The 13,380-nt window shown below is 39.9% G+C and overlaps 1 protein-coding gene across 2 annotated transcripts in view; it reads left to right on the top strand.

Annotated features, from left to right (window-relative positions):
• The first annotated feature begins 774 nt into the window (after positions 1-774).
• LOC129186768 (putative helicase mov-10-B.1) overlaps positions 775-13,380 on the top strand; it is a 22,273-nt gene continuing 9,667 nt past the window's right edge. The window contains exons 1-7 of one of the 2 annotated variants that reach the window (XM_054785495.1): positions 775-999; positions 1,126-1,225; positions 5,817-5,992; positions 8,301-8,394; positions 8,484-8,625; positions 10,730-10,973; positions 11,461-11,571. In XM_054785495.1, the coding sequence (XP_054641470.1) occupies positions 869-999; positions 1,126-1,225; positions 5,817-5,992; positions 8,301-8,394; positions 8,484-8,625; positions 10,730-10,973; positions 11,461-11,571 (998 nt within the window). In that variant the 5' untranslated portion in view covers positions 775-868. The remainder of the gene's footprint in view (positions 1,000-1,125; positions 1,226-5,816; positions 5,993-8,300; positions 8,395-8,483; positions 8,626-10,729; positions 10,974-11,460; positions 11,572-13,380) is intronic. The other variant, XM_054785408.1, reaches the window with a different exon arrangement.

Below are 13,380 nucleotides of genomic sequence, written 5' to 3'. Positions count from 1 at the left end.
TTTTTAGGAGTAGGGGAAGGGGTAAGACGAAAGGGAAGGGCTAAGGCACAGGTCTCCGACGTTTTTTCTTGCGAGAGCTTCTTTTAGAAAATGAAAATGGCCACGAGCTACTCATTTTTGTCAAAATGATTTTCATACCTTATTTCAACCCAAACAGATCAAATATGCTTGTTTTACCAAAACAACGGGCACCTCATGTGGTCGTGGGGGGCTACCTGGTGCGCGCGGGCACCACGTTGGTGACCCCTGGGCTAAGTGGTAGAATTAGGATTCAGTCTTAGTCTTCACTGATTAAAGAGGTGCTCTGAGACTTTTTCTGTCACATAATGATTGTAAAAACAAATATCTTCGCTTCTATCATGTTTAGCATTTGTCTTTGTTAGTGTGTACTTCTCCGTAATCAGTAACAGATTTTTTTAATCTTTTAGAAATGCTGACAACCCCACCCATTTTCTCCTCTGCTTTTACTTCTGTTTCCTGTATAATCCATTTTACTTTCACTTTACAACTTGAGGCGATATAAATAGCAGAATAATATTTTGCCCCTGCATGAGTCAGCTACATGACATATTAAAAGCTATTTGTCATGTACTTTTTATTACCATTGCTGTTATTACTGCATTTCATTTGCTTTGTTTTCGTGATTAAGTTTCGTTTACTCCGCTATGAGGTGATGCACATGACCGGTGCGCCTGTTTTTGACACCGAGACTGCACTGCTCATCTACCAATCCCAGCGTCACTGTTTAGCACCGCCCTCGTCGGCTGAACTGTAGATCTGAGTAGATGACAGCGACATGGGATTTCAGTGCATCCGCATCTGAGACAAGACAGACGACTTAATATTTCGACTGACGGCGGACATTAAAATGTCAGAACGGAAGAAGTCAGGCTGCGAAGTTGGGCTCCGGTTCTTCGGGTTTCTGAGGGATACCGACCGAGCAGCCATTAGAGCTAGAGCCGAACTGAAGGACATTTACAACAACGAGTTCAAAGCAGTGTAAGTGTTATGGTAGCTTCTTATGTCTCTATACGCTTTTTAGTCTGCTTTAGAATGTGATAGCCTAGTATGTCTCTTTACGCCTTTCAATCTAATTCAGAATATCTTCTGTTTTGTACATTTCAGGAATCAGACCAAAGTTCCAAACTTTAGCAGTGTCCTCTTTGGCTTGAAAATGTCAAAAAAAATTAAAGTGGGAAGAGATTACATTTACGTCAATTCCAAGGTATGTTCATTCTTTTCGCACCTTTGCCCTAAAAGTATTATTACCTTTATTTGAAGTTTGTTTGTGATTCAAATGCTTCCACGCAATGTTTCCTAGTAAATGCAATGTCTCATCTGATATGTTTTCACATTAAGTGTCACAAAAAACAGCCCATCAGGACAAACACTCGCACTGCTCATTACGTCATTTCCACCTTAATTTTCGCCGAATCGAAAGCTAACTTAAACGTCGTATTCTCAGTATCATTTATCATTCGTGCTAATTCATGTTGGACAGTAATATTAGAACACCAGGCTAAGTACATCTACATGATAAAAATATGGACTTTTTGAGAGACTTTCAACAAGATTTGGCAGTGTCCTTCGTCCAGAAGAAGGGTTAGTTGCAAGTTTGACTTAGAGGGGTGTGGATCACAGTCTGTGTTGTAGTTCTGATGCACATCAAAAACTCAGTGAAAGGTCTGAAAGGTCAGTACCTTTTACCAAGACTTTTCAGCTTCCCAGTGTTGGAATAGTCAAAGTCTCTTCAGTGGAATCTCAAATTTCAAAACGACAACTGGAGTCCCGCAATGTTGAATACGTAGATCTTTATTCTCTCACAGAGTTTAAAGCCAGAGTTTCCTGCAAGAAGACTTGACCTTTTTTAGGCAATATGTCATTTTTTATACTAGGGTTCTCAAACATTGTGGGACCACGGATCTCTTACAGGAGAGACATGCCTGTGTCCCGAGAGGCCTAGGCAACGTAGGAAAAAAAAAAATCTTTTTTTTCTTTAAAAGAGACACAACAGTTTGTGTTTAACAATTTATCATAATTGTTAAACTTTTCCCTAATTTGGTATTAAATTAATATGCATACTTAAACCATAGCCATTATGAGTGGACAATAAAGGGAAGCTCAAATTCAACCTATTCAAACGGAAGGATGCCAACGTCAGACTTCTAATTTCATACAGACATCATACAGTATTAATCTATGTATCAGCACTCATGTGAAATTTTATCAAAATGTGACCATGCAAAATACACATTTTTGACCCGCAATTACTATAAAATTCATTAACTAATTATGTATTATGGTCAATATTTCAAGTTAATTAAGATAAAAAAAGGTTTCTGTTTTTAAGTGTGCAGGAATAGGGGGTATATGGCTTCAGGTCAAATGTCTGAAGGGGTTCGTGACTGTAAAACATTTGGGAACCACTGCTGTAAGGCACATTCATTTGGCAAGCTCATATTTTGAGAATGTTACACAAACTAGTTTGTTTGCTGCAATATTATTCCGCGGACTCGAGCCCAAACAAAGAATCCCACGTGTTAGTGACTCAGTATTGTCATGTTTTTAATACATTGTGTGAGTCCAACTGTGTTAACAACTTGTCTTTATTACAAAACGTCTGTTCGGTGCTTTCAACCCCTGCCTGTAAGTTATTGTCCCACAGCAGCATTGCTCGTCTATATTGACGTCAGCGGTTGACTCTGTAGTTTTTTTGCTAACACAGTTACACCACAAGTGTCTGCCTTTTTTATTGATCACGGCCATAACCCGCCATGGAGCCAAACAAAGCTGTAAGTGCCAGGACTTTAATACAGAAGGTGAGAAATACTAAAGTAGGAAGGTGTCTGTGTGGCTCTATCCTCCCCTCCCCTCTCTGAAACCTCATTGCCGTCTTTGTCAACATGAGTCTTTAATCAAAGTAAAAGTTATGTTAAATGTTAAATAACCCTTTCATTCGTTATTTAGTTTTCAAATTGGTTTCTGCATGTAAAACTACAATTGTCCTATATGAAATGTAGGGCCCTATGATATCCGCATTAACAGAATCACGGACTTGGCCAATAAAAACAGAATTTACAGTTTAATGTGGGATCCATTGACATAATGTGAATGAATGTTGTCATCGTGAGGAGAAGGAACGTTCGTGTGGGGGAGTATTTCACCGGCGGATGGCTCAATCGTGGCGGAATGTCATTGCAAACACTAAACCACCCCCTCCTGAATGTTGAAATGGTGTTAAACACCGGCGAAAGTTGGCGGAACCTTTTCTTAGGAAGCGTGAATGGACGCTAGCAGGGTTAGCTGAGTTTAGCATGCTAGTGCGGTTGTGTGTGTGCGACTCGGGCTGGATGAGTATATTTTCACTGCGTTATGTTTTACTGCTTTATGTAAGGAGCATTTTACAATGCGCAATGACGACGTCCAGGTTCTGAGTGAAAAAAGATGAGAAACAGTTTTATTTTTGCACTAAGCTCATTTTAGCCGTAAACAGACTTTCTCAACACACACAGAACACAAGAACATACTTCCGGCCTTCAAAATATAAGAGTGCCATTTGCCCCATGCCAAACTGTGTAAATAAAGCCAGTGGTCACTGACCCTTTTGAGACCAAGCTCCCCTGAAGCCCAACCTGGCCAAACAAATTTGATTTTCTTTCTGCAGTGATGCGATGACAAATGAGCCACGGGCTGCTGATGGCCCCTGAGCCACACTTTGGACACATATACTGTACACCCCTACATTTGTGGCTCTTGGTCAAGGTTGGGCTTGTGGTGTTGGCTTCATGAGCAAACCATAACTTTACTTGTTAGTCAAAGTGCCACAACAAGCGGCATTGTCGCGGTTCAAATATTTTTTTTGGAGGTGCACTTCTATGGAGTTATATTCTTGCCTTAACTTTAAGGTAGCAAAGGCAGATTTTGAGGCCTATTAAGGCCTATTAATAATTTGTGTTGCGTGCGCAGGCACACAGAGGCTGACATCCCATTACAAAGTTTAGCCAAGCTACATCAATTTCTCAATTACTTGGCAAAATTGTCAATTGATGTATTGAATAAGTACATTTTTGCATTTAACTAATTGACATTTTATTCACTAACCCAAAAAGCACACGCTCTATGCTGGTAAAAATAAGTGTAAAATGTCAAAATCTGAATTAAAAAAATTAAAACGGAAACAACGTAATTTGGAAAAAATGAAACGGAATTTGAGAAAAAATAAATGGACCCTTTGGAATCATATATTGTATGTTATATCCTCCTCTCAATCTAGTCTGGATTGACCCAATGTGGTCACAATGCTTCTTTGAAGTCCTTTCATAAGTACTTTGGAAACCTATACTTTATGGAGATTTGCATTATGACTCATTGCTTCTAAGTGAAAGCGTTGTCAAATCAAAACCAGAATTTCTGCCCACTTAGGGTGTTTCTGTAAACAGAGTCAACTACTGTAGTACAGCACATTTTAGGTCTTGGTATCTTACACCATTCTTTAAATAGGAAATGCTGACAGTTACATAAAATCGAGAAGTGATAAGCAGTTGAATTAAGTTTCTCTTTTAAAGTTTCAGCTGATCTTACGTTGCTAGTTAGTAGGGCTGGTTGAATATCGATGTACGATATATATCCCCATATCAAGTAAATAAGTGAGTTTAGACAAAATCAAAGCCAAATACTGTATATGTGTCAAGTTGTTTTATTAAATTAAATACTTGACATGAGAATGTTTTTTGAAATTTTAAAGCTTCATGCAGTGTGCACATAAAAAAATAGCCGCTTAGATAAAGTAGGCCATTCCGCTTTTGAAATTAATATAGAAAAAGTCAAATGTAATCTTTTTTTATAACAAACCTTTAGCTATGCTCAAGTCCTCAGCTAATAACAAAAGAACAAAATATGAAAGAGTGCCAGGAATTTTAAAACGTCAGCAACTCAAAAACACTTTAAATTGAACAGTAGTATTTTTTTTTAGGTAAACATTTTTAGAAGACCCAAGCATGTTATTATTTTGTGCTAGGAACACCAACCTGTCAAATGCATCAGGCTTAGCAACTGTTTGTGGTAGAGTTTGTCGTAAATAATTGTGACTGCAAAGCTCGCTGGACATTGCGAGTCCATCGTTTTAGTAGGTTTTTAAAGCCGTTTTTTCCACTGTTGCAACGGAGCTCATATCTTAGAAATGCGATAGGACACCTCTTTATAGCAGCACGCCACTTTGCTTTTCCTTTCATGAGGAACACAACAGGAGTGCGGCAGACAGCGCTCAGCTTCACACATTCCTCATATTGGAGTTTGTGCCAAGTTTTAAGGTGGTGAAATTTTTTTTTTTTATGCTCTGAATTCGAAGTACCTCCACATTATTGAGCTATCGCTTATTCCTTGCTGACTAATCCTTCCACCACAGACGCTGTCGCTTCGACTGGCTTCTGCTCTGCCCCTCCTCCCTCCCTCCTGCATGCAGGGATGAGGGAGATACAGCGCAAATCCAGTCTATATTGATAGCAACGATATGGTTGGTTTTGATATTGTGCTTAAAGTAAATATCGATATATCGCCTAGCCCTACTAGTGAGCTAACTATCTCAAATGTCTATGTCACTCTCTTGTTGTGAACAGGAAGATGTTCCATTATTTGGTCATTTTGCAACCCTGTGTTTGACTGAAGTTCTATCTCCCACCTTAAATCAGCTGGGATAGGCTCTAGCTTTCTCTGACCCTGACCAGGATAAGCAGTATAGTAAATGGATAGACTGGTTTGCAATGAAGCTCAGGTACATAAAAAACATGATGTCCGTCCACTGTTGATGCTGTGCACAGGCGAGAGGGTTTCTTGTAGACCAGTGGTACACACCCAACAGGCCTAGAGTACAGGAGGCCTTGAATGGAGCAGCCCATCCATCTCCAGCTCCATCTCCAGATCAGCCTGCCATGTCCGCAGACGAAGAAAAGAAGAAATGTGCCATGCTCTTTGTGGAACAACTCAAGAAAAACAGGTAATGACCCAATGATACGAGCCGTAAAAAAAACCTCAGTGTTTCAGACAAGTTTGCTTTTTTTATAGAAGACACGAGCAGATTTATGAATGTGATATCAAAATGACTATGGATTATATGAAGATAAGATGTTGTTGACACGCCACGGTGCGATTGCACTGAGGGATTAGCCTTGAGTCACCCCCCTGAGCCTTGTGCCAAGCAACTTGTTTCATTCCAAGTACAATAGCATCCAGACTTTCCTCTGCCTTTATTGGCTGTAGGAGTGGTGTTTACTCATGGGTGGTTAGACTTTTCCTGAGGGAAAATTTGACTTTTTATAACCTGAAGCACCTTTTGGCTGTTCTAGCAGGTGCCTTGCTTTTCACAAAGGAAGGGCCTGCTGGTACATAGAGGAAATATTATGAATGAATCTAAAAACAAAGGGACTGATCGTCCACACAGGCAAGCAAACAATACACCCGGACACAAATGGGTAACACTTATTGTTTGTATAAGCATGCGCACAGAGGAAAAATAGACAAACTGTTTTGGTTAGTGGGGAAGGGCTGAAATTTGAGATGCTTTTTACAGGTACTTATAATGTAGTGATAATCATGGCAAGTAGCTCGGCCTAATCCAAGGTCTCCATGGTACAGCGCGGAGGTCACTTTCGGCTCATAGCTTGTTTTGTATTGGCCTGCTGCATATTATTTCATTGATTAGTATCCTATTTTCCGGACTATAAATCACACTTTTTTTATGGTTTGGCTGGTCCTGCGACTTGTGATACGGAGCAACTTATGTATGGGTTTTTTTCACAATAGGCTTGTGTGCCAGTGTCTGCTACTCCTATGACTCCTGTACCACTGAAAATGTACAATGTCAACATGAACTTATAAAGACAACTGAGGCCCTGTCCACATGAATACAGATACAGTCAAACCTGTCTTAGCGGCCACCTGTATAGAACGGCCACCTGCCTATAACGGCCACTGAAAAATCCCCCGCAGAAAATTTACGTGTTGTAGACCCTGTGTATAGCAGTCAACTGTCTAACGCGGCCAGCGGCCACCCATTTTGTATCCCTTGGTCAATATCTGACCACATATAGTGGCCAAAATGCCGACTCAAGCAGAAGCTTCATGCACGAAAAATTTTCTTTTTTTAAGCAATGAAACCGTTGTGTGTAGACTTAATTACTGAGTCCTAGCTCAGTCACAATCATTCACAAGATCCACACAAACTGTCAGTTTGACATAAAAAAAGCCATCTTCTTTGGAGCTTGTTGCAGACAGTGACACCGTTTATTTCCTGGTGTGAGACAATGTGCACTGGTCAATACTGTAATGCCCCTTATTGTAGGGAAGGAGAGACTCACGTCGCCGATGCACTTTAATCGCTTTATTAACAGCGGTTTATTAACCTAGTAGTTCTTTACAACTTTTATCCGCAGTCCCACAGTGCCCTCTACTTGTCAACATGTAACAGTATAATTATATGTATCTGCAAACACAACAAGCTTCTAATCACAGACATGTTAATATGTGCGCACACAAATTCAAAATGGCCACCAACCTGTCTAACGGCCACCTGCCTATAGCGGCCACTTTTGCCCTTTCCCTTTACTGGCCGCTATAGACAGGTTTGACTGTATTTTAAAACACCATATGTTTTTTATGCATTTTGGCCTAAATCCACACATATACAGAGTTTTTGTCCTTAAAACAGAGCTTTTGGAAAACTTTGTTAACTCCGTTACGCTCGTTAAATGGCTAGCCACCGCCAAGGATCGAACCTCTACCTTGTGGGACAACTTTCACAAGCATGCTGTTATTTTGGAAGAATGGCATGGGAATGTTAGCATGGCAAGAAGCTTGTGATTGCTTCTACTGTACACCGCCATGTTTGCTCTGATACGGCTACGAAAAATGACATAATCGGCGCCTCTGATTGGTTAAAATTGCCATAACAAGACCGCCACAAATACCCCCAAAAAGAAAATCATATTCTGCAGATTACAAGGTGCAAGTAGTGGAATATGCAGCTGAAAACTGTAATGGAGCAGCAGAAAGTTTGGAGTGAACGAGAAACTTGTGAGGGACTGGCGAAAAGCAGAGGATACTCCTAATTGCAATGAAGAAAACAAAGCTAAACAAAGCTAAGTTCACAAATGGGTGCTTGGTGTTTTTTTTTATATAATAACCAAAATTATTTGTTACATCAAAAGTTACGACATTGTACTGCCAAAAAAAAAAAAAAATTAAAGTGCAACATTGTCTTCAATGATACAGTGTAATTTGATTACTTTTTTTTTTTTCACCCACAGGGCTCACTACGTTGCAGATAAAAATGGCATTGTCATCACCTCAAAACATCAGTTCAATGACGGATCACTTTTCATAGAATTGCAAAAAACTGAGGTATCTTTCATGAAATTGCTCTGGTGTGGTCTCAGTGATGGAATGCAGCCAAACCAACAACTATTTATTTGTGATGCCTCTTTCAACAGTGTGTGGTGAATCTAACTGTAGAAAACTCTGGAACTGAAACTGTGCATTTTACCAGCTACACTGTGTTGCACAAACTCAGCTGCTTCACACTCAGTGATGAGAACAAAGTCACCAGACAAAACCCACTTGTGCTCAAACCAGGTAAAAAAAAATAAATACACATGGTCCTCAGGTTACGTACCAGTTCTTTCCTAGACTGTGATGTAAGTTGAGTTTTAACAATAATAGTAATACATTTTATTTAGAAGTGCTTTTCAAGGAACTCACAATAAAGCAGTACCATCCATTTATAAAATAAACAATTGAACTAAAGGCAGAAAATCAATAGGTGAGTTAAGAGGGGGGCCGCACGGTGGTCTAGTGGTTAGCATGTTGGCCAACACAGTAACAGTCTGGAGATCGGGAAGACGATTGTCCCTTGGGCATTTCTGTGTGGAGTTTGCATGTTCTCTCTGTGTGCGCGTGGGTTTTCTCTGGGTACTCAGGTTTCCTCCCACATCCAAAAACATGCAGCTTAGGTTAATTGGCGACTCTAAATTGTCCATAGGTATGAATGTGAGTGTGAATGGTTGTTTGTCTATATGTGCCCTGCGATTGGCTGGCGACCAATCCAGGGTGTACCCCGCCTGTCGCCCAAAGTCAGCTGGGATAGGCTCCAGCATGCCCCCGCGGCCCTAAAGCGGAGAAGCGGTATAGAAGATGGATGGATAAAGTTATGAGGGATGAGAGATGCCCCTTGCAACATCTCCACATAGCCAGCTGCCGTTTGATGCCCATGCGGGTCTATTTAGAACCTCCTCCAGTGCAAAATGTAAATTACTGAAATTTTTCCAAGTGGTCTTAACATTTTGATCAGGAGTGTATATATGGACATATATCGTTGGCATAACAGTGGAACTGGAGACCATGATGGCGGATGATGCAACTAAGAGGAAGCGAGTATAGGATGAAGAGGAGGGGGTCAAGCACCGATCCCTGGGGGACACCTTGGAACAGAGGGGTAGTGGAGGATGAGCATTGGTTCATGTGGATGAATTGATGATAGTCTGTGAAATATGACTGAATCCAGGAGAGTGCAGTTCCGGTGATGTTGAGGGTGGATGAAACGCAGGGGTGAGGATAGCGTGGCTTATGGTGTCAAAGGCTGCAGTGTGACCCAAAAGTATACTGTAAGTAAGGATGGTGAGGTGGTCAGAGTCCGATGTGATAAGAAGGTTGTTTGATTTTACTCAATACTGTGTACAAGACAAAATTTTAGAAAGACTTGCTAGCAAGTGTGACAAATCAGTACAACCTGAAAGGATGGCCTGCAGAGAAATGTCTTAGTTATTCTATGACAAAAGAGACAGTCGACCAAAAACCATTGCAGTCTGACATGAGCGTCTCCCGGATGGAAGGGACAGGAGCATATTTATTCAAACTTTATCAGTAAGGGATGTACAGGCAGAAGGTTGTCTCACAGCCCATCATCAGGAATTTGCTTTTGGTGACGCAAGGTTTCTAACCTTGAGCATTTTAATCATATCATCACAGTTATCTCTTCTGAAGGCAGTGTGACATTAGGATGTACACTAGCAGAAATACATAGGCATGTGTGTCTACAGTATACAGTATCTAATATAAGTCAAATGACATAATGGACACATTATATATGTGTTATAACAAACCATATTTACCACGAAAGGCAGAAACTCGAAACGCCGTAACCCGAGGGCCACTACTATTTTAATAAATTGTTTATACTGACTAGCCACAACATTAGGTACACCTGCTTGATTTAATAAACATTTGGCTACTACAAAAATGCTAATGTTCACTTTATATTGTCAGTGAGTGAATGTTTCTCATTGTAGTCATAATGTGAAGTGGTGTGAAACTATTCTACCTCAAATTGATGAAAAATTTTGTTTTATTTGTAGTTATTTGAACCACTACAATATCAGTGACCCCACCCACACGGCTGACTTATGTGTAGCCAGCGTGGGTTCAGTTCCCACACGGTGACTGTAAATGGTTTTCTGTTTGTATATGTGCCCTGTGGTGGACTGGTGACCAGTCCTGGGTGTATTCTGCTTTTCTTCCAACATTAGCTAGGATAGCCTCCAGCTCCCTGCGTCCCCTGAACAGGATAAGCGTGGATGATTGTACAGGTGTACCCAATGTTTTGGACTATGAGAGCATATCTCTACTGAGAGAATTATTGTCACAATAACCAAGTATTAAGAATGTATGCATTATGTTGCAGGTGACACCTATGAAATCCAAGTTCTATACCAGTTGAAGTGCGCTGGTAACTACCCAGCGACGTTGGCCTTTGAATTTAAGCAAGACTTGGATTCCCCTTCATTCCATATTGTGCGCTATATTCAGGTTCATTATGTGACCACATTGGGAATGGAGCTGAAACCTGTTGCACCTTTCAAACGCTCGCTTCCTGCCCAATTACCTGTGTCGGAATACAAGATCCTCATGGGGCAGCCACCTGAAGGGTAATCAAGCTAACCTCACATTAGAGCTGCAACATTACGTAACTTTTTTTAAGTGAAAAATTTGTCATGAGATATTGCAAGCCATGAGAATATATGGCAATTTACAGTTATTAAGATGAATAAACTCATAGGAAAAAAAACATTATTTCCTGCAGAGATACTGAGACCACATCCGCTGCATGTACTACGCCTTCATCCATCACATGCACCTTTTTAATAACATTGTAGGTCACACTACTGTATTTACGGTAGTTTTTGTTGTTCGGTACAGCAACAAAAATGCATGTCTGCTTTTCATAAAACAAAATGCATAGTAGAACAATTTTAACAATTAATTCTTAGAAAATGCCATACATTCAGGTTTTTCCAATGCTTTACAATATTTCTAAATATTTCTAATACCTTCTAATATTATTTCCAGCTAAACTTGTCATAGATTTTCCTTGTAATTTTGTCTGACTGTGATTTGCTTTGCTTTGATTTCCAGGATGTCAAAGAATCAACTAAAAAATGCAACTCCACTTAAGTACTATCGAATCCCAGGAGACATGCCCAGCCTAATCCAGTCTCTGAAGAATGACACTCACTCTGATAAAAGGTCTTTTTTCATATGTATATGTATATACTGTATATGCGTGTGTGTGTGTGCGTGTGTGTGTGTGTGTGCGGGAACAAATATTGAGCAGAAATGGTCAAAGAAAAGGGTATTTTGAATGATAAGTTTAGCTTCAAAGCCCTGGCAAATGACAAGACCAAAGTTATTTGTGTCGCTGTGACTTGAGTTGTCACGAAGTACGTCGCTTTTGAGAGAAGAGAAGTTACTGGTGCACTGCAGGCATTTTTTTTATTGTCATTCATACAGAGGTACCTTGGCATACCAGTGTCCCAACTAACAAGTGTTTTTTAGATGTGAGCGGTCTCTTTTCAGGTTTTTTTTGCTTCGAATTGCTAGCTAAAATTTGGGCTAGGAGCTGTTCGTTACCGTCACAGCTGATGACAGCTTTTTGGGGGCTAGTGTCAATGACAACTGCATTAACTAACACGCTAGTACTGTATTAACAGCGCGCTAGTTTCCGGGAAGCATTTCCAACATATGAGTAAAACATACGTAGGTTATAGCAATCTAATTTATCTTATTTATTATGGATTGTGCAAAACTATGACAGGAACAAATCAAATTAAAAGCACTAAATGAATACAGAACCACCATCCACCAGTATGAGCCTAAACTTCGTTTTTCAGAGAGGTTGTGTACCCAAAATATTCACATTAGCACTCAATAAAGTCATCAGAGCTTACCTTTATGCGTTCACACATAAAATCAGAATTTGGGACCAAATATGAGGTGAAGAAAAAGGGTAAAAATACAGTATAGTAGTCGTATCTGTGCAGCATGGGAGAACGTAGAAGGTGCGTTCAAGGACCGTCAAACAATGGGAAAAATTGGTGCTCGCATTAAACATTAAAAAACTGCGCGATTTCTAACTATATTGGTTTTAATAAAATAATGACCCATATTTCCAAAATGTATATCCCTTTACATAAATTTGATGTAGTTGTGTATTTTACCACAGACATTTTCATCCCTACTTATTATAGATAAAAAGTTGGTTTTATCTGCTATTAAATGTGATTTAAATATGAGTTAACTATGGACACAATGTGATTTGTCACGATTAAATATTTTAATCGATTGACGTGTGTGTGTTATTTTTACTGGATTGGATGCAAAACTTTGAAGATGGCACCTTTTGTTCCAAAAGTATTGGAACATGTGACATATGTGTTTAGTTGATGTGTCCTCAAGAGAAAGAAATCACTTGTGTACTACGTAACAGACATCAAACAGGGGGACCAAGGAAAACATCAGCAGCTGATGACAGAAACATGAGAGCTGTAAAGAAAAACCCTCGAACTGTTAGTGACATTAACAACCACCTGCAGAGGGCGAGAGTGAAGGTATCACTATCTACTGTTTGTGGAAGACTTCATGATTCCAGCTGCACCTTCCTATGTTCTTCTTGGTCGTGCGTGGTGTGCATCTTCATGATGTTTGCTATGCACATTAGATAGTGATTCCTTCACGACTGTTCTCTGCAGGTTGTTGCTAATATCACTAACATTTGTTTTAGGATCTTTCTTTACAGCTCTCAACGTTTCTGTCGTCAAATGCTGATGTTTTCTTTGGTCTACCTGTGTGATATCTGTTACTTAGTACATCAGTGCTTTTATGTTCTTCAGGACATTCCGAATGGTTGTAGTGGCTATGACAAATGTTTGTTTGATAGTTCTGGTTGAGTTTCCGTCTGGTCTGAGATTCACAATTGATTGTTTTTCACCCATAGACAAGCTCTCTGGTATTCATGTTGTTTTCACCTTTAAATTAAGTCTAAACAGGCGAAACCAA

This window comes from Dunckerocampus dactyliophorus, chromosome 1 (genome assembly GCF_027744805.1).
Source record: "Dunckerocampus dactyliophorus isolate RoL2022-P2 chromosome 1, RoL_Ddac_1.1, whole genome shotgun sequence".
Taxonomy (NCBI): domain Eukaryota; kingdom Metazoa; phylum Chordata; class Actinopteri; order Syngnathiformes; family Syngnathidae; genus Dunckerocampus; species Dunckerocampus dactyliophorus.
Note: the sequence above shows the minus strand (reverse complement) of the source record. Positions and strands in the feature narration are given on the sequence as shown.